The sequence below is a fragment of the Rhincodon typus genome, chromosome 16 (genome assembly GCF_021869965.1).
Source record: "Rhincodon typus isolate 14 chromosome 16, sRhiTyp1.1, whole genome shotgun sequence".
NCBI classification, from domain to species: Eukaryota; Metazoa; Chordata; class Chondrichthyes; order Orectolobiformes; family Rhincodontidae; genus Rhincodon; species Rhincodon typus.
This window is the reverse complement of record NC_063347.1, coordinates 52,442,052-52,467,781: the sequence shown is the minus strand read 5'-3', so window position 1 is coordinate 52,467,781 and position 25,730 is coordinate 52,442,052. Positions and strand designations below refer to the sequence as shown.

Genomic DNA, 25,730 nt, shown 5'->3' with positions numbered 1-25,730 from the left:
TAGGACTTTAGTGATACAGATGGGTTTTTATGACAATTGACAGTGGTTACATGCTCACCATTAACCTAACTTTGTACTTCAGATCTTTTATTGAATTCAATGATTCAAAAAGGCAGCTCACCACCACCTTCTGAAGGGCAACTAGGGACAGGCAATAAACGCTGGCCAGCCAGCGACACCCATGCCCCACGAGTGAATAAAAAAATGACCCTACAATTAGAAGACTATTACACACAAAATACTAAACAGTATTACTGGAAACAGTACTTGAAAAATGAACAACCTAATCTTGCTAAAGCAGGTCATCCAATGGCTCTTCTCAGCTTGCTGAAACCTGTCATACCTTTGTTACCACTAGACTTGATGACGCCAAAGATATTCCTGGTTAGACTCCTTTAAACACAAGCCCATCCAAAGTGCTACCTGTACCCAAACTTGCACCCAGTCCTGCCTGTCCATCCCTATGCTCACTGACCTACATTGGCTTTTGGTCTGCCAATGCATTAATTTTAAAATTCTTACTCGTCTTCACCTCATAAGGACCTTTCTCGATCTCGGTAACCTTCTGTCGCTCTTGCAACATTCTCTGCACTCCTCCAAACTTATTCTCCAATTTAATTAGTTCATCACTGATGTCCATACCTTCAGCTTTTTAGGCTCTAAGCTCTGAAATTCCCTGACAAAACCATACTCTATTTTCCTCCTCTGTTAAGACACTCCTTCAAACCATTTCTTTGACCAATTTAGTCACCTGTCCCAACATCTCCCGATGTATATTCTTTGGCTTAAAACTTAGTTTGACAGCATTTCTGTGCAGACCCTTCAGCCATTAAAAATGCAATATAGGTCTTGCTACTGTGAATTAGAGTTGTCCTTATATTTAAGTTTTCAACTTTTGGTGTGGCACGTTGCTGAATGTGTAAGGTGAAATATCACAGCAAGGGAATTAGGGCATCTGACACGAGTGAACAGAACGAATGACAGCATATCTCCTTTACCAACCAGCTGAAGGATTAGTAAATGAATGGTGCAAGGCCAGATAAGCAGTATAAATTAGAGAGGGTGTATTCAATATCAGAAAGGAATAAGGAGGGGAAGAAAGGTTAGGAGATGGAAAAAGTAAAATAGGACTAGTCAATTATAGTTATATGTTTTACAACCTCTAATGTAGTATCAAAAAAAGAGAGAAAATCAACAGTAAATTATCAGTGACAGGGAGATGTGTTTGTAATATATACGTTGTTAAAAAGGTACCTGGACTTGACATGATAGGACAACTTTCTGGAACTCTCTTGCCAACAGCATTATGGTGTCCCTGGACCCCACAGACCACAGCAGTTCAAGAAGGCATCACAAAATCAACTTCTCAATGGCAATTAACAATGAGCAATAAATGAATAAATTTTTAAAAAAATCTGTGACGGGTTTAGTTCGTTAACGACTGCGCAAACACAGATATATCCTAACATTCAGCATCATTCAGTGTAGTAAGCGAGATACTATTTCCATGAAGCTAATAACATGGACAGAATCCTGCTCCTATGATGCTGCTTGGCCTGCTATGTTCATCCAGCTCTGCAAGCCTTTCTGCTTCTATGATGCTGCTTGGCCTGCTATGTTCATCCAGCTCTGCAAGCCTTTCTGCTCCTATGATGCTGCTTGGCCTGCTGTGTTCATCTAGCTCTGCACCTTGTTGTCTCTGACATTGGTATTTAAATCTGCTTTTCAGCTGAATTGTTATATTATCTGAGCAGAACGAACAGTAGGCATCACTGACCCTGCCTAACTTTCGACCCAGATCTTCTGGTCAAAGGTGAAGTGGGAACACTCATTGCTGGCCACATTCAAAACTTTCTACTTCACAAAATTGAACACATTTCCTGCTTCCATTCAGCGACTTTCAGTGATATTAAATATATCTTTTTGATTCCATATATCTCCTCTATCCGAAGACCTTCCTCCTCGTTGCCACAACCTGACCAATCTTCAGCCACTAAGGCAATTTGGATTCAACTTGGCAAGTTACCTTCTTTATTAGTCTTCCATGGGGGACCTTGGTCGAAGGCCTTACTGAAATCCAGATAAACCATATCAACTGCATTATCCTCATTTACACACTTCGGCACCTCCTCCAAATTTTCAACCAGATTTGTGAGGCAAGACCTCCCTCTGACAAAGCCATACTGATCAAACCTTCAGAACTTTTTTCCATAGGTTTCCCTACCACTGATGTGAGGCTAACTGGTCTGTAATTCCCTGCTCTGTCTATCTTCACTACCCTTCTTGAAAAATGGAACCACACTGGCTGTCCTCCAGTCCTCTGGCGCCTCTGTTGCGACCAGAGAGGAATTCAAAATTTGGGTCAGGCTCCTGTAATTTCCTTCCTTGTCTTCCAGAACAGCCTGGGATAAAGCTCATCCAGACCTGGGAATTTGTCTACTTTTCAACCCGGCTAAACCTCCAAAATCTCCTCAATCACTTTATCAAACTGCTCAAGAATCTCATAGTCCATCATCTTCTCGAATTCTGTACCTACATCCTCCTTCCCTTGAGAGAACTCATTTAGCACTCTACCAATGTCACTGGCTCCATGTACAAATTTCCCCTTTCACTTCTAATAGACCCTACACTTTCTCTGGTTATTCTCTTCCCCTTGATAAACTTGTAGAATATCTTGGAATTGTCCCTAATCTTGCTCGTCAACATTTTTTCATGCCCCCTGTCCTATGTGTTTTTTAAAGTTCTGTCCTGCACTTTCTATATTCCTTTAGGGCCTCTGTTGTTTTTCTCCTTTGTATCTGTTTTATGTCTCTCTTTTCTTTTTAATCTAGTCTGGAATATTCCTAGCCATCAAGGGTTCTGTGGGCTTGTTGCCCTATATTTCACCCTAAAGTAAACATATGGAGTCTGTTTATTCCCCAATATCATTTTGAACACCTCCCCAATGCTCTGCTATAGATTTACCTTCAAGTAGCTGTTTCCAGTCCTGGCCTGATTCTGCTTCATTTTAATAAAATCTGCCACCACCCAAACTAAAACCTGTTTTTGCAGACCATCTTTCTCCTTTTCCATAGCAAACTTATAACATATGGTGTTGTGGTCACTATGACTAAAATACTGCCCCCAATGTCACCTTGCCCACCTGTTTTGGCTTCATTCCCCAGAATTGGGTCCAACATTGCACTGTCCCTTGGTAGTGCCATCTACATGTTGATATGAAAAGTTCAGCTCACTCCTATTCACCTTACTCCACAGCCCCAGCACTGCTCACTTCCCTTCCTCAGCGTTTGCACAGTCCACCCACAATCTTGGCTCACCTGCTGATATTGGAAACAAGGCAGTGGTGAAGGAGCATGTAGTCAACTCAGGATCAATAAGGGAGGAAAAAGATGATTATAATTTGGCATTCTCCTTTAGATTCCAAATGAGATTAGAGCATTAACAAAGACCAAAATAACTCCATTTACTTTGTATTTTTAGACTTTTATTTAACTTGAAACAATATGAAAAATAAAAAATTCAATTCCATGAGAAATCTAATGTAAGTACTCAATTTCTAAAACCTAATTCATGTTGTTATATCTCAATATGACGAAAATAACGTCTCCAGTTTTGCAAACAGTGATGAGAGTCCAGCATTTGTTCCAGTTCTCACAGGCCAACAGTCCAAACTTTCCTGAAGACGTAAAAATGGCACTGAAAAGCAACACTGTCCCATGAGGGAAATCCCAGAAGAAGTGAGAGAAAGTAGATTAAGACAAAATGTTCCAGTGGAAGAGACAGCCAGCGTGTACTATACTGCACATGAAGCAGGATATTACAACATGCTGTTGTAATTCCTTAACTTTGAGAGAGGAAATATAGTGGGGAGCAGGGATCATATTAATTCCACAACATGCAAGGGAGAAAGAAGATAGAGTTTCTCTAGTGTTGCAAACACTGATCAACAGAGCAACACACCATATTATAGGAGAGGTAAATATATTTCTCCCTTTGCATATGGCTTCTTATTAGTTTCTCATTATATTTCCTCTGCAGTATATCGCAAATTATGACTACTGGCTCAACATTATCTTATAATAATCAATTACATTAGTTATAGTAGCAGCTTATTGCTACTGTAAAGCTGTAAAATTGATTGAGACAATTTTAGGAGTGGTAACTGTTAAACACATGCTCACTTCGCTGATCTACAGAGCAAAAAGATTGTCAAATGTTCCAGTGCGAGCAAAGAATATTAAGTTTGTGTTGCCAAGTACAATGGTTTGGAACTTGTGTAAAAGCTGCTTAGGTTAATTGATCTAATATATAATGGATGAACTATACTGCCCACATGGTAAGAGTTCAACACCCTGTGCAATGAGGCATATGTGTTGCACAATCAGGGATTGTACTACATGTGACTATATCAATTTCAATGTCATACTTCAGGGACATTACCTCTGAGAACAAAATTAACAGCAACATGGCCAGAAAGTGTGGCTAATATAATTCTGGTTTAAAATCAGATCTACAGTCTTGTTTTAATTTAATGTCCGATTTCTTTTAAGATAGTGGTGAGAAGCAGGAATCCGTGTGATGTCTTTCATCCCTGATTCCCACCCTCACTTTTGTTGGAAGGAGTAATGAGACTAATTGTAGCACATGATGAAGATCAGCTAACCTGAGCCCAATGAAAACTACTGCCACTCGGCTTGCCATGATTTACAATGCTCCTTGCAAATCTTTATCCACCACTGCAGGGAGCTAATTGCTGGGTCTGCATTTCTATTATAAACAGAATGCACACATCTAGCCTGTGCATCAATCATACCTCTGAGAGTTATCAGCATGCAAAGAATTTCAACTGATACACTTTGTGAAGAATCACCAGCGTTGTGTGGATTTAGGACAGACCCAATGTCTCCTGATTTGCCCAAAGCCACTCCCAGTACTTGTTGAGTTTGTGATCTCGTGGCTGCACCTAGGAAACAAAAACAAAGAAAAACTATGAATGAGGAGAGAATGTGCTCATAATCATTTACAGATCTTCTGTTTTTGTGTGTTTGGAGTATAGTAGGAAGGTAATTCTATGCACACAATTCAACATACTGAGTTGTTACTGTCTTGTCACTGAGTAGAAGCACAAAGATAAGACCTGGCATATTCTCACATGGTGCCTGGTTTGGAATCAGAAGCAGGGTTGGGATGTTAGGGAATTGAGTGAGCATTTAAGACTATTGTTCGGTTATTATTGTGCAGAGTTCTCTCTTGATCACTAGCTGCTTGATTAATCTTGCTTAGTCAAGAAACACCCAAGTTATCTCAAAACCATGGAACAGATGGAGAGACTGAATTTCTTTCCCACTTTGTGTGTCTTCAGTTGAGACTTACTGTTTTACAAAGGTGCAACAACTGGAGAGCAATGGAAATGCTCAAACTTTAACAGTTGGAATGGCTTGATGCTTGTTTTAATCTTACTAAATGTAGAAGTGGTTGTCACAAAATACAGAATTAAACCAGTGAAAGGGGCTAACTTAAAGGACTGGAGAGAATCACAATGAATCATAGGCAAACATAAACAAAGGATTGACACAAATGGAAATAATGATAAATAGCATGACAAAATTGTGCCATAGAGATTGCAAACACACCACTAACAATAAGTGACCCTAGATATTTTATAATCAACCTGTTCAGACACTATTACACTGGGTGAGCAGATGAGGCTTGTTAATAAGCGAATTTATACAAAATAATTAGTATGTTACATGTGCATCAAAAGATTTTTAAAATTTATCTCTTTTTATAGCCCTTTCCCTGAAATTGCATTTGTAATGCGCCTTTGATTTGTCAATTATTGGCTGTAAATTGATTGTACTTATTCTGCCTTTCTTTTAGCCATTTTGAACACCCAAAAATCATCCTTTCAATTTTCTCTGTTTGAGGAAAGTAAATTAGGAAAACTGAGAAAATAGTTTTATATTTTTGAGTTTTCATCCAGAGATGTCCTGACAAACATCTCAAGGTACTGTTTTTCTCCTGTCCTGAGAAGCCCACAAGGTGAACAAGTATTCAAAAAGTGGCAGGAGCATTTACCTTTCCCGAGTCCATCAAAGCCTCTTGGTACCCGGTTTGTATTTTATTTCTTGCTATAAACCCCAACATCCCTTTGCCTTCTCACTTCAAATGGCTTAATTGCCTAACAATTTTAAGATACTGTGTATCTAAATGTCCACATCTCCTTGTTTCTGAACCGTATTGTAAAGTCTACATACAAATTTCTATTCTGTATTCTGTATCACTTCATGCACTGATGATGAAACTGAAATAACTCCAGAGGCCAGTATCCTGTCACCAAGTTGCCCTTTTTTTTTTAAAAACCACGTGGAGAGTCGTTGATGCTGATCCAGCTCCCTCAGAGCCAGCTCTTAGAGTTAACAGGATATCTGTCAGCCAGGGCTTTGTGATTAGACCAAATTAACAGCCCCAAAATCAAGGAACTCATATACTATGACGTCCACTGGCTGACCTTGTTATATAACTACATTCCCCCACACTCTTCTGAGTCGGAGGACATAGGCTGGTTCATTTCTTTTTGAAGTTCCTCCTGGGGCACTTTAGCACCGGATCGGGTTCCTTCGACTCTGCCTTTGATACAGACAGTCTATAATGCACTTGGAAGAAATTCATTCCCTTCTTCAGGTGGCAGAGGTGTCAAGGGTTGACATTCATCATGTCCATCTCAGATTCTGAAGTATTTTCAACAGGTGACGGAGAGGGAAAACCCACAGGTTCTGGAAGAGTCCAAATGGATGTTGAGGAGCTGGGCACGTTTTGCGCTTGCAAGGTTTGGGAATTTGCAGTTTTCACATGGTCAACCTGCTTGTTCAGGATCATCACAACTACCCAAACTTTATTTGTCACTGGACCTGATCCCACGTCGACCATGCCCCCTACCCACGCAGGGCCATTTCCATGGTTCCTACACCAAATCTCTTCCCAAAATAAACTGTCCCTCTCGCTGAGCGGAGTCTTGTATTGACATTAACATTCCTGATGTCATTTCACCCTCCTCCCACAACAGGTCCGGGAAGATCAGATTTAACCTAGTGCGGAGTCTTGTCCCTGTTAGCAACTCTGCTGGAGCTATCCCTGTAAATGCATGAGGGATGGTCTTATAATCAAACAGGAACCGGGACAGTTTGTTATCGAGTGAAGCTGTAGGCTGTTTCTTTAAGACTTCCTTCAAACTTTGGATTGCTCTTTCTGGCAGACCATTGGATGATGGACTCTATGGAGCTGTCAGAAAAATCTTTGTTAGAATGATACTAGGAATGAGGGATTTTAGATAAAAAGAAAGATTAGAGAAATTGAGTTTATTTTCCTTGGAGCAGAGAAGATTAAGAGGTGACCTTATTGAGGTGTTCAAAATTATGAACAATTTTTTTTACAAGGTATAGAGGGATGTTATGTTTCCACTAGTTGGTATGTCAGTAGCTATTTGACTTTAGGAAATACTCAAATTTGCTGCTAGTAAACAATAGCCTGTTGTCTGTGACCAAAACACTTCCAGAGTCTGTGTATTGCAAGATGTGCACAGTTTTTCTGTCATCGTTTGTTGAATGAACTCGATGCATGTCCTGAACACTGAGCCCACGAAAGGACCTGCATAGTTGATGAGTAGCCAAGTCCAGGGTTCACCTGGCCATTCCCATGAAGATGGGGGAGCTGCTGGAGATTATTTTTTTCTTTGTTGGCACTCTGCAGCTATGTCTCCATCCAAAGCTTCTCGCCAACATCCTCATTTTAGAAACCCTGGATGACCCTGGTGGAGTTCAGCTAGTATCTGGCGGTGATCTTTGCTCAGGACAATCACTTATGCTCCCCATAATATGCTGTCCTCTACGGTGATCTCTCTGGGTCCAAAAAGGTTTCAGTTCTGGTTGTGATGGCCCTTATGTTTCCCACAACAGCACCAGATGTTTCAGTTTTGCTAGGACTGGATCTTTCTGCGTCCAAAGTCTGATTTTGTTAGCTGTGACTGGAGGTACGTCCAGTAAATTTAAAACTATTCCAGAATTTTCCAGTGGAAGTACTACCAGAGTTAGATCTGCCGGCAGGAGGCAGCTCAATTCACCTGCGTTTGCTACTTGACCTCCTGGACGGTATTCCAACTTGTAATTATATGCACTTCATATTGGAGCCCACTGCTAAATTTGATCTAATGCCATGGGCAGCACTATCTTGTCCTCTAAGTCAACTAACCAGGGGTTTGTCGTCCATTATTATTAACAATTTTACGTCCGTAAAGGTATTGGTGGAACTTCCTGACTTCAAATTTAACCCCAAACCTTCCTTCTCTATCTGGGCGAATTTGTGCTCTGCATTAGCCAAAGACCTGGATGCATACCCTGTATACATAGAACATTACAGCGCAGTACAGGCCCTTCGGCCCTCGATGTTGCGCCGACCTGTGAAACCAATCTGAAGCCCATCTAACCTACACTATTCCATTATCATCCATGTTTATCCAATGACCATTTAAATGCCCTTAAAGTTGGCAAGTCTACTATTTTTGCAGGCAGGGCATTCCACGCCCTTACTACTCTGAGTAAAGAACCTACCTCTGACATCTGTCCTATATCTATCACCCCTCAATTTAAATCTATGTCCCCTCGTGCTAGCCATCACCATCCGAGGAAAAAGGCTCCCACTGTCCACCCTATCTAATCTTCTGATCATCTTGTATGTCTCTATTAAGTCACCTCTTAACCTTCTTCTCTCTAACAAAAACAGCCTCAAGTCCCTCAGCCTTTCCTCATAAGACCTTCCCTCCATACCAGGCAACATCCTGGTAAATCTCCTCTGCACCCTTTCCAATGCTTCCACATCCTTCCTATAATGTGGCAACCAGAACTGTCCGCAATACTCCAAGTGCGGCCGCACCAGAGTTTTGTACAGCATCATTCATCACTTTCAAATATATACCAATTTCTCTTTGAATACCTCATATTGAATCCGTCTCCACTGCATTCCAAATCTTAACAACCAACGAAAGAAGTTTCTCCTTATCTCATTCATAGCTCTCTTGCTGACAATCTTGAAATTGCAAACCTCCCCCTAGTTACTGACATACCAACTAGTGGAAACATAACATCCCTCTATACCTTGTAAAAAAAATTGTTCATAATTTTGAACACCTCAATAAGGTCACCTCTTAATCTTCTCTGCTCCAAGGGAAATAAACACAATTTCTCTAATCTTTCTTTTTATCTAAAATCCCTCATTCCTAGTATCATTCTAACAAAGATTTTTCTGAAGAAGGGTCTAGGCCCGAAACGTCAGCTTCCCTGTTCCTCTGATGCTGCTTGGCCTGCTGTGTTCATCCAACTCTACACCTTGTTATCTCATCATTCTCACAAATCTCCTTCTAACTCTCTCCAGGGCTTTAACATCCTTCCTTAAATAATGTGCCCAGAACTGAGCACAATACTCCAAAAGTGTTGAGCATTCTTCTCCATTGGGCCACCTATGAGCTAATATTACCCAGATGCCATGTGGGGCGCATCACATATCACCAGATCATGCTCGGGATCACAGTGTGCCAACACCTTAGAGGATGATAGCTGTTTCTTCACTTCCCTGAAAGCTATGGTTTGTCTACGTGGCCATTTCCAAGGCTGATCCTTTCTAAGTGTTGATGTAAAGGTGCCAGAATGGAGGCCAGGTTATGTATGAACTTCCTGTAATAGTTCACGAGCCCAAGGAAAGATCTAAGTTCCAGTACAGACATGGGAGCCGGGGTACCTTTGATTGCTCTCGCTTTATCTTTCAACAGGTATGACCCAGTCTTGTCAATTCTGTAGCCAAGCAGGTCACTCAGAGTTCCTGGAACACGTTTTTCCATTGTAAGGCATATACCTGCCTGGGAGAAACGTCTAAGGCCTACGTCCAAGTTCTCTAAGTGTTCCTTATTGGTCTTCCCTGTTGTTAGCATGTCATCTAGATAAATGGCAACTCGGAGGAGACCTTGTAAAATGTTCTCCATTTTGTCCGCTGGAAATCTGCACACCCAAATGGCAGTCCCATATATTGGCACAAACCGTTATGAGTATTAACTGTAGCATACTTCTGGGAATCCTCATCTAATTGCAATTGCAGGTACACATGGCTCATATCTAGCTTCTTGAAGGTTAGACCCTAAGCCAGCTTCGCATAAAAAGTCCTCTATACGAAGGATTGGGTATTTATCCAGCTGCAAAAAGCAGTTTATCGTTTGTTTAAAAGCCCTCACACTCAGTACAACTGGTGCTGCCCATTCCACAAACTGGATTGGTTTAATGATTTCTTTGCTTTACAGCCTCTTGATTTCTGCCTCTACTTTTACCCATAAGGCAAATGGCACTGGGTGGGCCTTGCAGAATCATGGAATCGCTTCCTGGTCAACATGCAAGGTGGTCTTGGCTCCTCTGATAGTCCCTAGACCTTCTGGGTTTCTAATTAGGACTTCACTAAGGCAGCCATTTTCTAATCGAAAATTGCTGGGCCTGAGCCTTTTACTACAATCAGTGGTAAATGCACCAGCTGCTTCTCATAAGAGATTGGAACCGAAGTTGTCTCATTAATCTGTAAAGGCTCCCCCGTATAGGTTCTCAGTTTAGCCGAGGTCTTGCGCAAACTTGAGAGTTGGAGTCCAGACAGAATTTTGTTAAAGACTGGTTCTGTAATCACTGAAATGGCCATGTCAGTCTTGACCTCCATTAGAACCAGGTGACCATTTAACCAGATGTTTATTTTGACTGGTTCCGATATGTACGTTGCTAAGCAATTAACTGTTTCAAACCAGATGTAGATGGACTTTCCAGGGTATGCACTCTCCTGGTTGCTGGCCTATGAGTTCTCTTCCTCAATTTAGAGCTGGTGAAACTCTTTCTCCGTCTTGAGTTCACATACTGGCAGCAACTACAATGGCTTGCCAGCCTGAATCCTGAAGAAAATGTGAACCATTTGGCCAAGGCTTGGCTTTGTTTTGAGGTTTTGCTGTGGGCTGATCTAGAGTCCCTCTATTCACGGTATGTCCTGAGTGAGGCTGTGCAATTGCTTTCACTCAAGTGGTGTTCCCCAACTTCAGTCGGACAGGCAACGGTATCCACTTCCCTTGGAATACCCTGCAACCCATATGCTCCACTTGCTGCATTTTCCATTGATAAAACCTGCCTGAAGTCCAGTTGGGTTTCAGCTAATAGGCGCTTTTACATGATTACATCATTAATCCCACATACCAAGCGGTCTTTCAGTATCTCATTAAGGGTTAAACCAAAGTCACATACTTCAGCCAATCATCTTAACCCAGTCAAAAATCCCGACCTGGATTCCCCTGGTTTTCAAATTGCTGAGTAAAAGCGATAACATCTCAGAATTAGAGGAGGCACAAGGTTGTAGTATTCCTTAACTAAATCCGTCAACTTTTGAAATGTTTTAGCATTGACGCCTTAGTGAAAGTTAGGTTCCTAATTACTAAAAAAGCTGTGGTCCACAAGCTGTCAGAATTACTTGTTACTTCTCATCTGCCCCAATATCATTTACCTGGAAAAATAATGCATTCTTTCACATACTGGGACCAGTCTTTGATGACGGAATCGAATGAGTCAAGCTTCCCAAATAACGGCATGATGCTAGAATTGCTTACCCCAACCAAAAACAATTGTTGCAAGTGAATTTCTTCAAGAGCGTGCTTTTCTCTCGCAGCCACTAAAATAACTCCACAGAGGCTGGTATTCTATCACATCACCCTTTATTTACATGTGGAGAGTCCTTGACACTGATCCAGCCCGCTCAAAACCAGCTCCCAGAGTGAACAGGATGTCTGACACTCCTGTTCTTATCTGTCTTATATTTATTTGATAGGGTACCAACACCAATCTCTGGGGAACACCATTTTCAACTCATCTCCATCTGAGAAATGCCCATCTATAAATATCCTATTCCTTTTCTTTTAGCCAACTTCTAATCCAGCTGCCAAGGGCTCATCTATCCCAAACATTTCTAATTTGCTAACCAGCCTGCCACGTGGCACCGCATCAAATGCTTTCTGAAAGTCCAAATGGATAACATCCACAGTACTACCCTTATCCACTGCCTGTATCGCCTTGTCAAAGAATTAAATTAAATTTGTCAGACATCACCTGCCCTTGACAAAGCCATGTTGACAATCTAGAATTAACTTATTTTTCTCTCACTGCATATTTATCTTATTCCACATTATGGCTTCCAACAGTTTTCCACTATTGATGTCAAGCTGATTGAGTTATCCTTTGCCCCCTTTCTCAGCAACACGTTTGTAATCCTCCAGTCCTCTGAAATTAATCCTGTGATCAGAGAGGCCTTGAAAATTTCTGTCAATTGATTGGTGATTTGCTCCCTTACCTCTCTTAGCAGTGTAGGACGCATTCCATCCAGGCCTGGCGATTTCTCTACCTGGAGTGCTGTCAGGCTTTTTAGCCCCTCTTCTTAATCCATCAACACCCACGTTTTCAACAGGGCTGCTGTGACCATTTTTTAATTTGGGAAAAATATGCTGCATTTACTCACAAAACCATCAAGGAATTTTTCAAGCAAAGCTATATGACTAATTTGGATTGTCATCACCTCTTCTTATAGGTATTAAACACAAATTAGAAAGATTATTTCAAGCAAGTGTCCTGGTGGCCCCTTCAGAGAGATTTACCCTTCTGACTTCCACACACTGGGATATCTACCTTATGCATTAGCCCTTTCCCTGAGGGTTTTGCAGGGTTTATAACTGTAGTTGAAAGAAAGGTGCGGCTCATAAGACTATACATACTTTACAGAAAGGAGCCATTGATTAGCAACATGGAGCAGGACCTATGACTGATCTTTCCCTTGCTCTCTAGTGTACAGGACCAATGTCAATTGTGGCTCTCCTACAAGCACCCTAACTATCTCACCAGGAGGTTAATCTTCCTGACTTGTATCATATAGTTCAGGGGGTGAGGATGGCACGGAGGAAGGGGATCACTGAATTACTGTCATTGGGATGGTGACACTGATACACAGGATTGGAGATGCTGGAGCTGGCCATGTTTCAACTTCTTTCTCCGCCTACACTCCCAGCCTCCAATGTAGAAGCCAACCCAGACTGTAAAATCATCACAACTACTTGAAGAGTCGGTATGTCAGGTGGAATAATTAGGGTAAAGGCTTCTGTTAATGTAAGTGATATAATATCACTTCAGGTGCGAATGCTGTAGTGAACTAATGCCCAGTGTGTGAGAAGGTATGCTAATAGGGTCAGCTGTAGGGAAGGACAAGGTTTGTATGGAGCATAAGCACAGAATTTGTTTGCCGTAAATTATATGCAAGCTGTCAACTCTATTCACCATAGCCACAGGTATGTTGAATATAGGTATAAGATGGGCTGAAGGGCTAAAATTGTTGATAATATTCGACAGATGCATGACCTTGAATGAGTCCTGTGAACATTCCTGTATGTGTCAAAGATGGTACAATTAACGTATTTTTCTGTAATTGTTTTTCTATGCCTGGCTGTTCGTTACACCGCATAAGAGAAAGAGTTTTATTTCAAGTTGACGGACTTCACTTCAGACCAGGATCGCGAACAGTGACAGGAACAATTTCAGCCTCCAGACCAGAATCAATTGAGAGGTCCCCGACGGGCAGAAGGGCGTGAGGCTTATTGTCTTTCTCTTCTCTTTTTCGTTCTCTTTATTTACTTAATAAATGTTCCTTTCTTATTTGTCTTTGATTATTACTCAGTAAACGTTTGGATGACTGTCTGTGTGAAGTTTGCACATTCTCCCCGTTTCCTCCGGGTGCTCTCATAGTCCAAAGATGTGCAAGTTCGGTGGATTGGCCATGCTAAATTGCCCCATAGTGGCCAGGGATGTGTAGGTTAGATGTGTTAGCCATGGGAAATATTGGGCGGGAGATGGGTCTATGTGTGGTGCCCTTTGGAGGATCAGTGTGGACTTGTTGGGCTGATGGCCTGTTCTCACACTGTAGGGACTCTACGATCTAACCGCTTGGATATACCCTGTGATCCAAGACAATATTGAAGCCCTGTTAACAGATACAACTTTTTGACTCTTACCTCCTTCCATTCTTTGACACAGAAAATCCTGTAGGAATCATTCCCATACTTCCCGATGCCATGCAGTTCAATTGGGTATTTCCACTGTTTGGTTAGGAACTCGTCTGTCATGTGGATTACAAAATCAATGTAAATATATTGCAGAACATCACTGCAGTAAATGAAAACATACAACCTGAGGAGAGGGGAAGAGCAGATTCTGTACCAATCATCATATACATCCTATAAACTTCACTACACATCTTTGCTGAGATGTTGTTTTAGCTTCTCATGGAAATCAATCACTATGTTGTACAGTCACCAAACCAAAGCTATTGAGAAATGTCAACTTGTGCAAAGGACCTGTGTACTGATAACTCCTCTTCTCCTAACTCCCCCCACTCTACATCACCCAGTTTTTTCCCATTACTTTTATTACTTCTAAATCCAAATGCTCAGTGGGACGACTGCCAGCCTTCCAGTGACAGTTCTAATATAGTGGCAACTCTGGAACAAAACTCTGAATTATTGTAGACTGACTGGCTCAAGAGCTGAAGTAGCTGCCACACACAATAAACTCTGAACTTCCATCACCAGAGTGGCCTTGACTCCATAGACAGACAGAATTCATTCCCACAGCAGAAAGATTGGAAACCAAAATGCACAGATTCAAGATTCAGGTCAGTCATCAGCAAAGTCAGAGCAGAGATGAAAATAATTTTCTCATGCAATAAATTGTCACAACCTGGAACTGTCTGTCTGAAAGGAATAGACTGGAGAGATGGGGTTGTAGTGGTAAAGTCACTGAACTAGTAATCCAAAACTCCAGGCTCATATTCTGCTGCCATGGTTTTGAATTCCAACATGGCAGATAGCGAAATGTGAATTCAATAAAAGTTTGGAATTAAAAAAGCTAGCCTAATGGTGAGCATGTTACCACCATCTACTGTTGCAAACAAAAACTCCATCTTGTCTAGTCATGCCCTTCAGGGAAGGAAATCTGCATTGTTACCTGGTCTGGTCTGGATGTGACTCTAGACCCACCGTAATGTGCATGACCCTTAAATGACCTCTGAAATGGTTTGGAAACTGCTCAGTTCAAGAGCAATGAGGGATGGCCAACAAATGCTGGCCTTGCCAGAGGTGCCCACACCCATGAAAGAATTTTTTTAAAAATTCAGTAACTCCCAAAAGGAATTAAATATTTACTTGAACAGGGAAAATGCAGTGCCATGGGGAAAGCACATGTGAATGCGATGAACTGGACTGCGCTTCCAGGCGGATAAGACAAGTCAAATGATTTTTAGTGATAGTAGGAACTGTCAATGCTGGAGAATCTGAGATAACAAGGTGTCGAGCTGGATGAACACAGCAGGCCAAGCAGCAGGAAAGCTGACGTTTTGGGTCTGGACCTTTTCTAAAGAAACTTTTTCTGAAGAAGGGTCCAGACCCGAAACGTCAGCTTTTCTGCTCCTCTGATGCTGCTTGGCCTGCTGTGTTCATCCAGCTCTACACCTTGTTATCTTAAATGACTTTTAGTGCTGTGTGATTCTGATGCTAAGAATTCAATAAAAAAAACCCTAACTATCAATCCATCAGAAGACAATGTAAAAATACTGAAGACAGAGACATATTGCTTTAACTATTCATCTTGCACTCAATGGGACAAATGCAAGAACACCAAATTTTAGACAATCACAACAATTCATACTACAGGAGGAAAGTCTGTTAATTGATTGGCAAATTTAATTCTAACTATGGTATTACCACAGAGAAAGTAATAGGGAACTACAGGTTTCTCAATCTCCCAGGTAATTCAAAAAAGATACAAAGCGTGAACAAATTCTTGTAGTTTGCAGAGACCGGGGCTTTGTGTACGAACATGCATTGCTTCTATTGAACATAAATGCGCCACGTTATGAGATAAATAATTATCTTAAATTTGTTGTTGGTGTAGCTATTATTTCCCTTCCCAGGTCCAATCCTCTCTCTGAGCTGAGGAATTAAGTTCTGCTTCAGAAAATTCATCTGGGCTTTGGATACTGTGGATTTCTAGTTCCTGAATGTATGACAAAACACATTCAGCAGTTTTCATTTTTGGAACTGCACTGCGCTGGATAAAACTTAAAGGAAAATTTGAAAATAGGTACTCTGAGGCATGAGTGGTCACAGGATTGTTACAGTACTATTCTACTGCTCCTCCTCGTAAACCTACACACCATTTCTTTTCAAATGATAGCTCTCACCCTGATAGTATTCAACCTCCTCCACCCCTTGACAGTGCTCACCATCCTTGCTCAATCTCCAACAGTGTTTACTTCCTGACAGGATTTGAAAGGTGATGATTGGGGACTTTGGTTAGTCTGAGAGTTGGAGGGGGGTGGGGGCTGAATCTGTGATTCAGGATGGAGGCTGCACATGGATTTGGGTATTAGAGTGCTTTGACACTCCAGCTGATTTCATGAATTGCACTATGTAGGTGTAATGAAATTGCTACGTTAATCCGTGTAACAACCAGGGAAAGTATAACACAAAACAGGCCAAGTCTGCATGATTCCAGCCAATCACAGAGTAATCAATCTGTATAGGGTAAAACCAGCAATGAGAAATTTGAATTTCCTGTATCAGTAGAAAGGATGTGCTTTCATAGGGACTTCTCAAGATTCCAAGGCACATCCGCAAATGAACTTGATCTAAAGGCCTAGCCCCATATATAAGAAGATCCGTGTCACTGTTCTATAATGGAAATAATTGACAATAGGTTTTGGACATATACGAACAAATTAACCAGCATCCCTGTAAACACACTGATTAAAGAATATTTAAGTACCACTTCACCAATCAGATCTAATTGACTGGAGGAGCAGACTCAAAGAGTCAAATGGCTTGCTCCTGCTCTTAATCCCCAAGTCCCTGCATTATAAATATTGTATCTGGGCAGCCTCAATCTTTCAGTTTCAGTATAGTGCGTAGTCTTCCACCAATGGTCAGTCATGTGCAATGTCACTGCATTATTGTGTGGATAACCTACTCTTAGGTTTAGGTAGCAGTCTGACTGAGACAAATATTCGAAAATTCACTCTAGTTCCTAGACCACACATATACAATGTCAAAGGAAGGCTGTATGTCAAAACAAAAACAATGCTAGAAATACATAGGAGGCTATGCAACCAATGGCCACTAGATGAACTGAAAATTCAACATTAGAAAACATTAGAATATTGTGTTTGAACTACCAAAACACAAGAGGTGAAGCCTACAACACACGTGATATTAATCTGCCCAGTGATTTGACAGTCATAATGTTTAATGCAGTTGTGATGTTATTTCCCTTGAAGCTAGCTTTGGGATAGGTTTCTGCATTGTCAATAATTCAGAGATACTTAAAGTAGTTGTCAAATATTTTTTGCTAAAGATATGCAGCTGCCTCACTAATGAATGGTTGACATTTGTAATGTCTTTCTGGCGTTTGCATTTTCCCGAGGGTGTGGTGCAGGTTTACTCCTTGGTTTTCAATAAATATCAGTCTGTGTGGTAACCACCTCCTGATCCATATCGGATTTCCCTCGGCCAGAAAAGTAAGGCATGGGACTTCAGTTTGACGAAGTCTGCAGCTCTCTATTCTCCATGGCACAATGTGATACTTTACCAAAATGTAGCACTTAGCAGAGGAGCCAAGATCAGATCACACTGAGATGTAAACATCAAGAAATTTGGAAATAACACAAAATTTGCAGGGACCAAATTGAGGAAAATAGAAAATGTAACTGAAGAGATCTGAAGTTATATCATTAATGTCCACAGTGTGTCAATAAAGTTGACATACTGCAGGCCCAAATGAACACAGTGGATAATGACATAACTGCATTAAGTGACACAATTCAAGCAAGACCAGCAATAGGTTCTTAATATTTCTGGTTACCAAGTGCTGACCATATTGATTGAGTTCTTTCATGAGTTAGGGGAAGGTTGATCAAGGGAGCACAATTGATGTCGTACAGATGGATTTTCAGAAGGCATTCAACATAGTGTCACACAGGAGACCTGTTAAGGTGATGAAACTATAGGGAAAATGGCTGTATAGATAAAGTTGGTTCAGTAAACAATTGGAGGTGGATGGATGCTTCTCAGACTGGGAGAGGAAAGTAGTGGCATCCCCCAAGAATTAATTTTAAGTCCATGACTTTTCTATTTTTATGAATGACTTTGATTCAGGTGAAGGAAGTGGCATTATAAAGGTTGTAAATGATACAGATATTAACAGAAATCCACGAATTCATGTCGATACAGACAGAATAACGACATGAGTAGTAGCCTGACAATTGGAGTTCAATGAGAAGAGATGTGAAATGATGTCCTTTGAAAGGATCAACATAGAATGGCAGTATACTACATTGGGCCTTCTAATCTGTAAATGTCTATGGTTCCCAGATAATAACAACCACAAAGAATGCAAATGCATAATTTTATAAACAGACTGAACAAATAAAAGCAAACACATCGGGGTTAAGTAATGAAATAGCAACTGAGGAATAATACCAGAAAACTTGATGATAGCTTTTGCTCTCAGCTCATACAGGCCAAGTGGTTTCAGAAGTGCAGCTATTTCTTTCCAATCAGCTACTCGGGCCACCTCCGCAGAAGGGTATCTTTCCAGGAAATCCCACAACACAGGAATGGCCTTTTTACCTGATACAAGAAAAAACTATTACCAGGACTGTTTCAAATTAGTACCTAAATATTCATGATGATTCAGATACTGATAGCAAAGTTGGGATGTGGAATGGTATTCCAGTATGTACATCAAACTTCCCTGAAAAGGCAGATTACATATCCCTCCTCTCTGCCTTAGAAATTCTTTACATTCCAGTTTCCACAAAAGCAATTTCTGAGTCTGATAAATTATGTGTCAAACATTTGGCAGCATTTCTGCTGTGCAATAGGTGTGTCATTTTAGAAAATGAGTTAAGATCCTTCAGAATATGTGTTAGTTAAGCAGCAGTTTGAGCTGGGCCAGAGATGATAGTGTGCTCACCGATTTTCTCTTTATAAGAAGATTTTGAAACAAATATTGTTCTAGTTGGCAAAATATTCTACAGCATTACTACAAGTTATTTTAAAATATAATGTGCTATATTTTACTTTGCAGTCTAGTTATTTTTATTTTTCAGATTCTATACATTAGCTATCATTAATTAGCCTAAGACGATGGTAGTGGGCTGTTATCCTCAATCCCTGCATCCTGGTGAAAGGGATATTCCCGTCTCCTTTAACTTTATGACACACAGCATTAGGTGAGAGAATAACTGCTTTGGAAAGTCTTCTCTGAAGAGTCTGCCACCTGGCAAATGACACCCAGGATGTGAATAAGTGTTGCCCAATCTCCTGGATTCCTCTTAGGGAGAAGACAGACATCACATGGCATCTCTGTCTTCTAACCCGCTCAAAATAGACAACTCACTGTTTGGGTGTGGAGTGCCTGAGTGAGATCAAACCTTCCACACCTCAAAACCAGGATTAAAGCTCAAAATTGTGGAAACTTTTCAATTAGTGTCCTTATCAGTTTCAACTCAATCAGTCAACAAAACTATCCCAACAGTAGCTGCAGTTGAATTTCTCATTGCTAACACCTAGTTTTCTCTGTTAACACCAGACGCTTACTCACCAGAGGTTTTATTAAGAAGTATGGTTGCAATAAGAAGTTTCCAAGGATCATGAAAGAGAGTCTCCTGGACCAGTTTGAATGGGGATCGAGGAGGAATCCATTTGGCAAAGGCTTTACGTCGTGGTGGGCTGGATGCTGTAAAAACAAACCAAAGGCTCATCCCACTGGACTACACCATTTCACAGCACACAGTAAGATCAGATCTGGGTAAAGATTCATACTCCGTACCTCCTTCAGAATACTTCTTAGAAAAGTATGGGCTAGTCTTCCTTTTATCCTGCTTTACTCTTGGAGTAGAATGATTGTCTGTTTAAAAAATGAGGGATGATGAGATATCTAGTGTTTCTGATTAAACACACATATATTCAATTGAAATTTTCAAGTCTGAGATCACAAGACATTTTTTTGGGTAAGAATATCAAGGTATCGGGAGCAAAGACACAGAAATGGTGTTGACTCATATACTAGTAATGATCTAACTGACTGGTGATCAAATATATATGATGCATCTCCTGCTGCTGTGTAATGAGCTTGATGAGCTGAATGACCCAACTTTATTCTATTGCAGTAAACTCAAGGGGGTGAACAGCTTCTCTGTCGTATTCTTCCATAACAGGCTTGAAAGATCGATTGTCTTCTCTTTTTCCCATTAAACCAGCTGACTTTCTAGTTTCAGCTCTTGTTCACATCAATATCCAAACAGTAAATACTTATAGCAGCAAGGTATGGTGCGGCAATGGGTTACAAGAAAGAGCCTCATCCACGGAGTACACAGCAAAGATTTCACCAAAGGCTGGATACTACTTTGAAAAATCAAACACAGACGTCAAATCTTGAGTCATGTTCTGGTGCCTTTTACAACAATTTCAATGGCTCAGCAGGGAATAACTTTTCTGTTGCAGGGTAGTGGGAGATGAAAATGGCACATTTGCAGAAATGGAATAGGGTAGGTTTACATTAGGCTAGTAAGAATAAAGAACATTGAGTTTTCCACATAGATCAGTTCCAGTAGCTGACCTACGCTGGACTGAGTTTACTTAGAGCAATTGTTTAGCCAGGATAATTAACCTCAGTGCGCCTAGGTTTGGGAAGTGGGAATAGCCTGAGTCTTATTCAATCACTAAATCGTAGTCTCTGCATAAGAGCATAAGAAACAGGAGCAGGAGTAAGCCACTTGGACCCTCCAGTCTGTTCTGTCGTTCAATAAGATTATGGTTGATCTGATTGGGTTCTTTACTCAACTTTCCTTCCTGTCCCAATAACTCTTAATTCTGTTACAGGGATGCACAGTTTGGATAAGAACAGAAACTGCCCTGGCTGTAATGCTCTTATTATTAATAGTCTGTCAATGTCTCAGATGCTGGAAGCACAAGTCAGTGGCTTCAGCCAGCCAGGGTTTTCACTCTTTTTATTCTTGTTAGAGAAAAAAAGAAAAGTACAGACACATACATTTCACATTTATGATAAATATGGAATTATACTTTAAATTAAGTACCTTGGGTTTTCAGCAATGTAAAACTGTCCCCACTGGAATCCTTTGTGTCTCTGCCTGTGTCTTCAGAGGGAATTTCTGATTCTGAGCAATGTGAAGGGCTGGTGCTTGGTTTTATTTCAGATCTTCCATTGCTCGTCAGTGCCATCTGCCTGTTAAACTTTGATACTTCAGAGGCAGGCTCATCAGCTTCTTCTACTTGTACTTCCAGTGTCCCCTTGCTTTCAAATGCCTGCTCCTTTCGAGACTGCTTTTTGCTGTCTGCTGCTTGATATTTAGATTTTCTTCTACTGGCTTTCCTCTTAGCTTTGGGACTCTCTTTACCTCCATCAAGTGGGGTCCCATCACCCAGCTCCTTTTCTTCAGATGAAGCAAGTTCTTTCTGGTCTGCTCTTGCAGACAATCCTCTCCTCGAACACAACCACTGCCTGCTAGAGTTTTGCAGTCTTGCACCTTTTTTAGGTTTCTGCTTTGAGGCATTTTTAACCTCTGTCTGCCTCTGTCTTTTACTGCAGCCACCCTTGGTTTCAGATCTCTCCTCTCTATTGGCATCTTGTGACACAGTTTGTGGAAGGTCGACAGTCAATGCGTTGAAATCTTGCGTTGTTGGAGTGGTGGGCTGTAGCTGATCTGACTGTTTATCAACAGTAATCCTTTCCTGAGGACAGCATCGCCAGAAAACATTAATGTCTTCAGGCTTCAGATTTTCCTCTCTGGCACTTCTCTGAAAGTAATTTTTAAGTTCGTTTGAGGATCGAAATTGCTTCCCCTGAGGACTAAATAAAAGAATGTGAATATACCTAAAAATAAAACAGCTTTATCCCCCTCAAGAACATTTGCTTCTTCAACTCCTCTACAATTAAATAATGAAGACTAGCTGATTTACAATGGCATCAGAAACAGGGCTGTCAAGATCAAGACTCATGCGAAGCAGGATTATCATACTGCTATTATAAACATTTATGTCTGTATTACAATGGAAACTTCCTCTGTAAACCTATCACACTGCGATGACACCTGCCTACCAAAACTGCATTTTAAATGTGATGGGGTGTTGAACTGATCGTTATCCCCTCAGTGCCAGTCCTCACTGTGTTTTGTCGATGGCACTTTGGGTAAATGGGATGCACAATCACAGCTTAAATAAAATTTGAACTTTAGTTATAGTTTTATGAAAAAATGGCAGCTTCACTGTCATTTATTAATCTCAGTTCTTTACTTCCTGACCTTAAAGAAAACTGATTCAAAATGTGCAAACTTTACATATTTAGTCCAGGCTTCCAGATCGCCACTCCCGGAGAAGTGTTTCTCTTCTATGCCTCTATATGCAGATCGTAGTCTTCCTGATTTGCCCCTCTTGTTGGGCCTTGTAGTGGTTGTGTCACTGCCACTAGTAATCCAGAATCCTAGGCTCACGTTCTACGAACCTGGGTTTGAACCCGACCAAGTCGGATGGAAAAAATTCTGAATTCAATAAAAATCTGGAATCAAAGCTCACTGTCCATTATTGTAAAACGCCGGTTAGAAATCTGTCATCTCTACTTAGTCTACCCGAATGTGACTCCCCCACCCCAGCAATGTGGCTGGACTATTAACTGCACTCTGCAATGTCCTAGCATGCTATTCAATTCAAGGACAATACGGCAATGAATCTGATGCCCATATCCCATGAGTGAATGACGTATTTTTTAAAATCTCCCAAAACGACCATCCCACCACCTGTCGTCTGGCCCTCTAGCACTAGGAATGTTTAATGGAAAAATTCCCTTCCAGTGTTTGACATTAGAAAGAGGAGATGTAAAATTAACAGCAAGAACTAAGACTGAAGTCGAATACCTTTTAGCTATTGTCATAGTGCAGGAGCAGATCAACTGTGGGTAGGAACGGGCAGGTTAAAATGAAGAAGATAACAGTTTGTAATTGGCTGATTACAGCCAAGAGGCAGGGGGACAAACTTAATGAATAGAATCCCCAGGAATTTGCTCAATGATTTACATGTAGGTTATGATTCTTTCAGGTTTGGAAGGCAGTCTGTTTACAAATGGTGAAGGCTCGAGAAGCTGAGTGTCCTACTCCTAATTTGTACACATGCACATGTGCAAGTCCCAGGTCTGGTATAGTTTCTGGTATTAAAAGACTGAATTAGTGAGTCAAATGTTTTAGGTGTTTCTAAATTAACTGTAAAAATGTTTCATTTCTTCACCATCTTGTGAAACAATTACAGACAGCACCTGTGTTTTAAAAACAAAAATATCTCCCACCTTATAACGTAAACATCAGATTTTCCTGCTGACTTCCCAGTTTTTCTTTCTTTCACTATTCTCTTCCATCCTTTAGGAAGTTCAGGGTAACAGCCTTGGGTTACTTTAGCATCCAAAGCATGAACGATAGGCCCAGCTTCAGACAACAAAGACTTTGCGTTTTCAGTGTTTGCCATTTCAGGGTTTAAGATATTTTCTTTTGGTGGTTCCACTTGGGAAACAGTGTTCATTATTGCTGATCCCACCAGAAGGAGGCACTTACATCAGGAAAACTTCCTTTTAATCATTTTCCCTGCTGAAAATACAGCACAATTAATTACATTCATAGTTTGCTTCCCCACTTTCAAAAATGTATTCTTTCCACTGGATTTTGTACTTATGGGTACTTCAGTAATGATTAATACACTAGTTATATCGGAGTTATGACGTCTGTGCTATGCACTCTCAAGTCTGGCATACAATGGGTGACCTCTGTGTTACCTTGAATACTCCCTGCCCAAATGTTTCACACGTTAGGTGGTCAAAAATAACATTGCTGTTGCCTCAAAAGTATATTCCAATAACTTCAGGAAACAATGGCAGGGCTCATGAATTTCTGGCAGTTTCCCCATGTGTTAACATCAAACTATTGGCACATCTAGAATAGAACTACTTATTGGCCTGACTTTCCAAACTCACTTTATACAGGACCTGCAATGGTTCTGTTTTTACCACTTATATCTTCCCTGACCCATCTTTTGTTCTTTTAATACTATTCCTTCTTTCTCACCATCATTCCTTTGAATATTCTTTAAGCATTCAGGGGATGTGAGATCACTGGCAAGGTCAGTACTTGATTTCTATTCCAAAATGTCCATTGAAAGTGGTGGTGAGTGGTCTTCTTGAACAGTTGCAATCCTTGGGATGTAGGCAGACCCTCAGTGCTGTTATGGAGTTCCAAGATTTTGATGCAGCAACAATGAGATAACAGTGATACGATTCCAAGTTGGGATGGTGTGTGGTTTGCTGCCTACAATCTTTTTTTTTAAAGTAGCAATGGGTGCAGGTTCAGAAGGTTCCATCAAAACAATCTTGGCAAATTGTTGTGGTGGAGGACGTGAAATTTAAAGGTGGTGGATGAAGTCTGGCAGCATCTGTGGAGAGAAATCAGAGTTAATGTTTTGGGTCCAGCGACCTTTCCTCAGAATTGAATTTCTGTTCTTGCTTCCATATCATCAATACGGAAAACTATGTTCCCTTGTTGTTCTTCTTACCATCAGCTAATGAGAACATGGGGAGACCATGGCTGAGTGGTATTACACAGAGACTGTTAATCCAGAGACCCAGGTAGTGTTTTGAGTTTTGGCTAGAGTTTGAATCCCACCATTGGAATGTGAATTCAACAAAAATCTGGAATTGAGAATCTCATGACTCCACTGCCCATTGTTGGAAAAGGTCAGAAGTCACAGATTACAGTCCTAGTAGGTACTGCTGATGCTGGAGAATCTGAGATAACAAGGTGTAGAGCTGGATGAACACAGCAGGCCAAGCAACATCAGAGGAGCATTTTCTGAAGAAGGGTCTAGACCCAAAACGTCAGCTTTCCTGCTCTTCTGATGCTGCTTGGCCTGCTGTGTTCATCCAGCTCTACACCTTGTTATCTCAGATTATAGTCCAACAGGTTTATTTGAAAAGACAAGCTTGCGGAGCTTCACCTGAAGAAGGACCGTGGCTCTGAAAGCTTGTCCTTTCAAATGAACCTGTTGGACTCTGGTGTGGTATGATTTCTGACCCCAGTCCGACACCAGCACCCCCACATCACGACTGTTGGAAAAACCCATCCGTTTCACTGATGTCCTTTCGGGAGGGAAACTGCCATCCTTACCTGCTCCGTGCTACATGTAACTCCAGCCCACATAACAATTGCCAGTTGGTTCCCTCTTAATCGCCCTTTAGGCCATAAATACTAGCATACAAACGAATGGGAACGGGGGGTCTTAAAAAAACGCACCATTTTGTCTCTCTACCTTATTCAAGTTAAAACTGCCGGCCTGTTGACAGTTAGAAACTGCCAATGATTGCGTGTCTCTTCAGGATAATAATAGACCAGTGCGGCGGGTGTCAGGGAGATGAAGTTAAAAGCCGGAGTGCGGCGGGCAGGTTAAAGTTGAGTCCGAGTGCCAGCCGGAGGTGGAGACGCCAGCCCCTACCCTCCCAGCTCAGGGCCGCGCGGCTCCACAT

The 25,730-nt window shown here is 41.1% G+C and overlaps 1 protein-coding gene across 5 annotated transcripts; it reads right to left on the bottom strand.

Annotated features, from left to right (window-relative positions):
• Nucleotides 1–3,467: 3,467 nt before the first annotated feature.
• mbd4 (methyl-CpG binding domain protein 4) lies at nt 3,468–25,708 on the bottom strand. 5 transcript variants are annotated; one of them, XR_007263862.1, is made up of 10 exons: nt 25,517–25,706; nt 24,280–24,643; nt 23,511–23,805; nt 21,253–22,025; nt 19,986–20,063; nt 19,758–19,892; nt 18,632–18,781; nt 14,114–14,217; nt 12,409–12,527; nt 3,468–4,963 (listed from the first exon to the last, which is right to left on the bottom strand). XR_007263862.1 is itself a non-coding variant. In XM_048606239.1 (9 exons), exons 3-9 carry the CDS (start codon nt 23,738–23,740, stop codon nt 4,886–4,888), a joined length of 1,548 nt encoding a protein of 515 aa, XP_048462196.1. In that variant the 5' UTR covers nt 23,741–23,805; nt 24,280–24,643; nt 25,517–25,708; the 3' UTR covers nt 3,468–4,885. The 5 variants fall into 5 exon arrangements, 3 of the variants coding, with proteins under 3 accessions (XP_048462196.1, XP_020388176.1, XP_048462197.1); XR_007263861.1 differs by lacking the exon at nt 12,409–12,527 and having other exon boundaries at nt 3,468–3,676; nt 4,814–4,963; nt 25,517–25,704; XM_048606239.1 differs by lacking the exon at nt 12,409–12,527 and having other exon boundaries at nt 25,517–25,708.
• Nucleotides 25,709–25,730: the final 22 nt, after the last annotated feature.

Bases quoted from the DNA above. Each gene is read 5' to 3' on its own strand.
- mbd4 (XM_048606239.1), bottom strand. From the start codon at position 23,740: ATGAACACTGTTTCCCAAGTGGAACCACCAAAAGAAAATATCTTAAAC. The intron at 18,782-19,757 runs GTGAGTAAGCGT...TTCTTGTATCAG, and splicing joins ACTTCTTAATAAAACCTCTG to GTAAAAAGGCCATTCCTGTG. The intron at 4,964-14,113 runs GTAAGAGTCAAA...TTTGTTTCCTAG, and splicing joins GTGTCAAAGAATGGAAGGAG to GTGCAGCCACGAGATCACAA.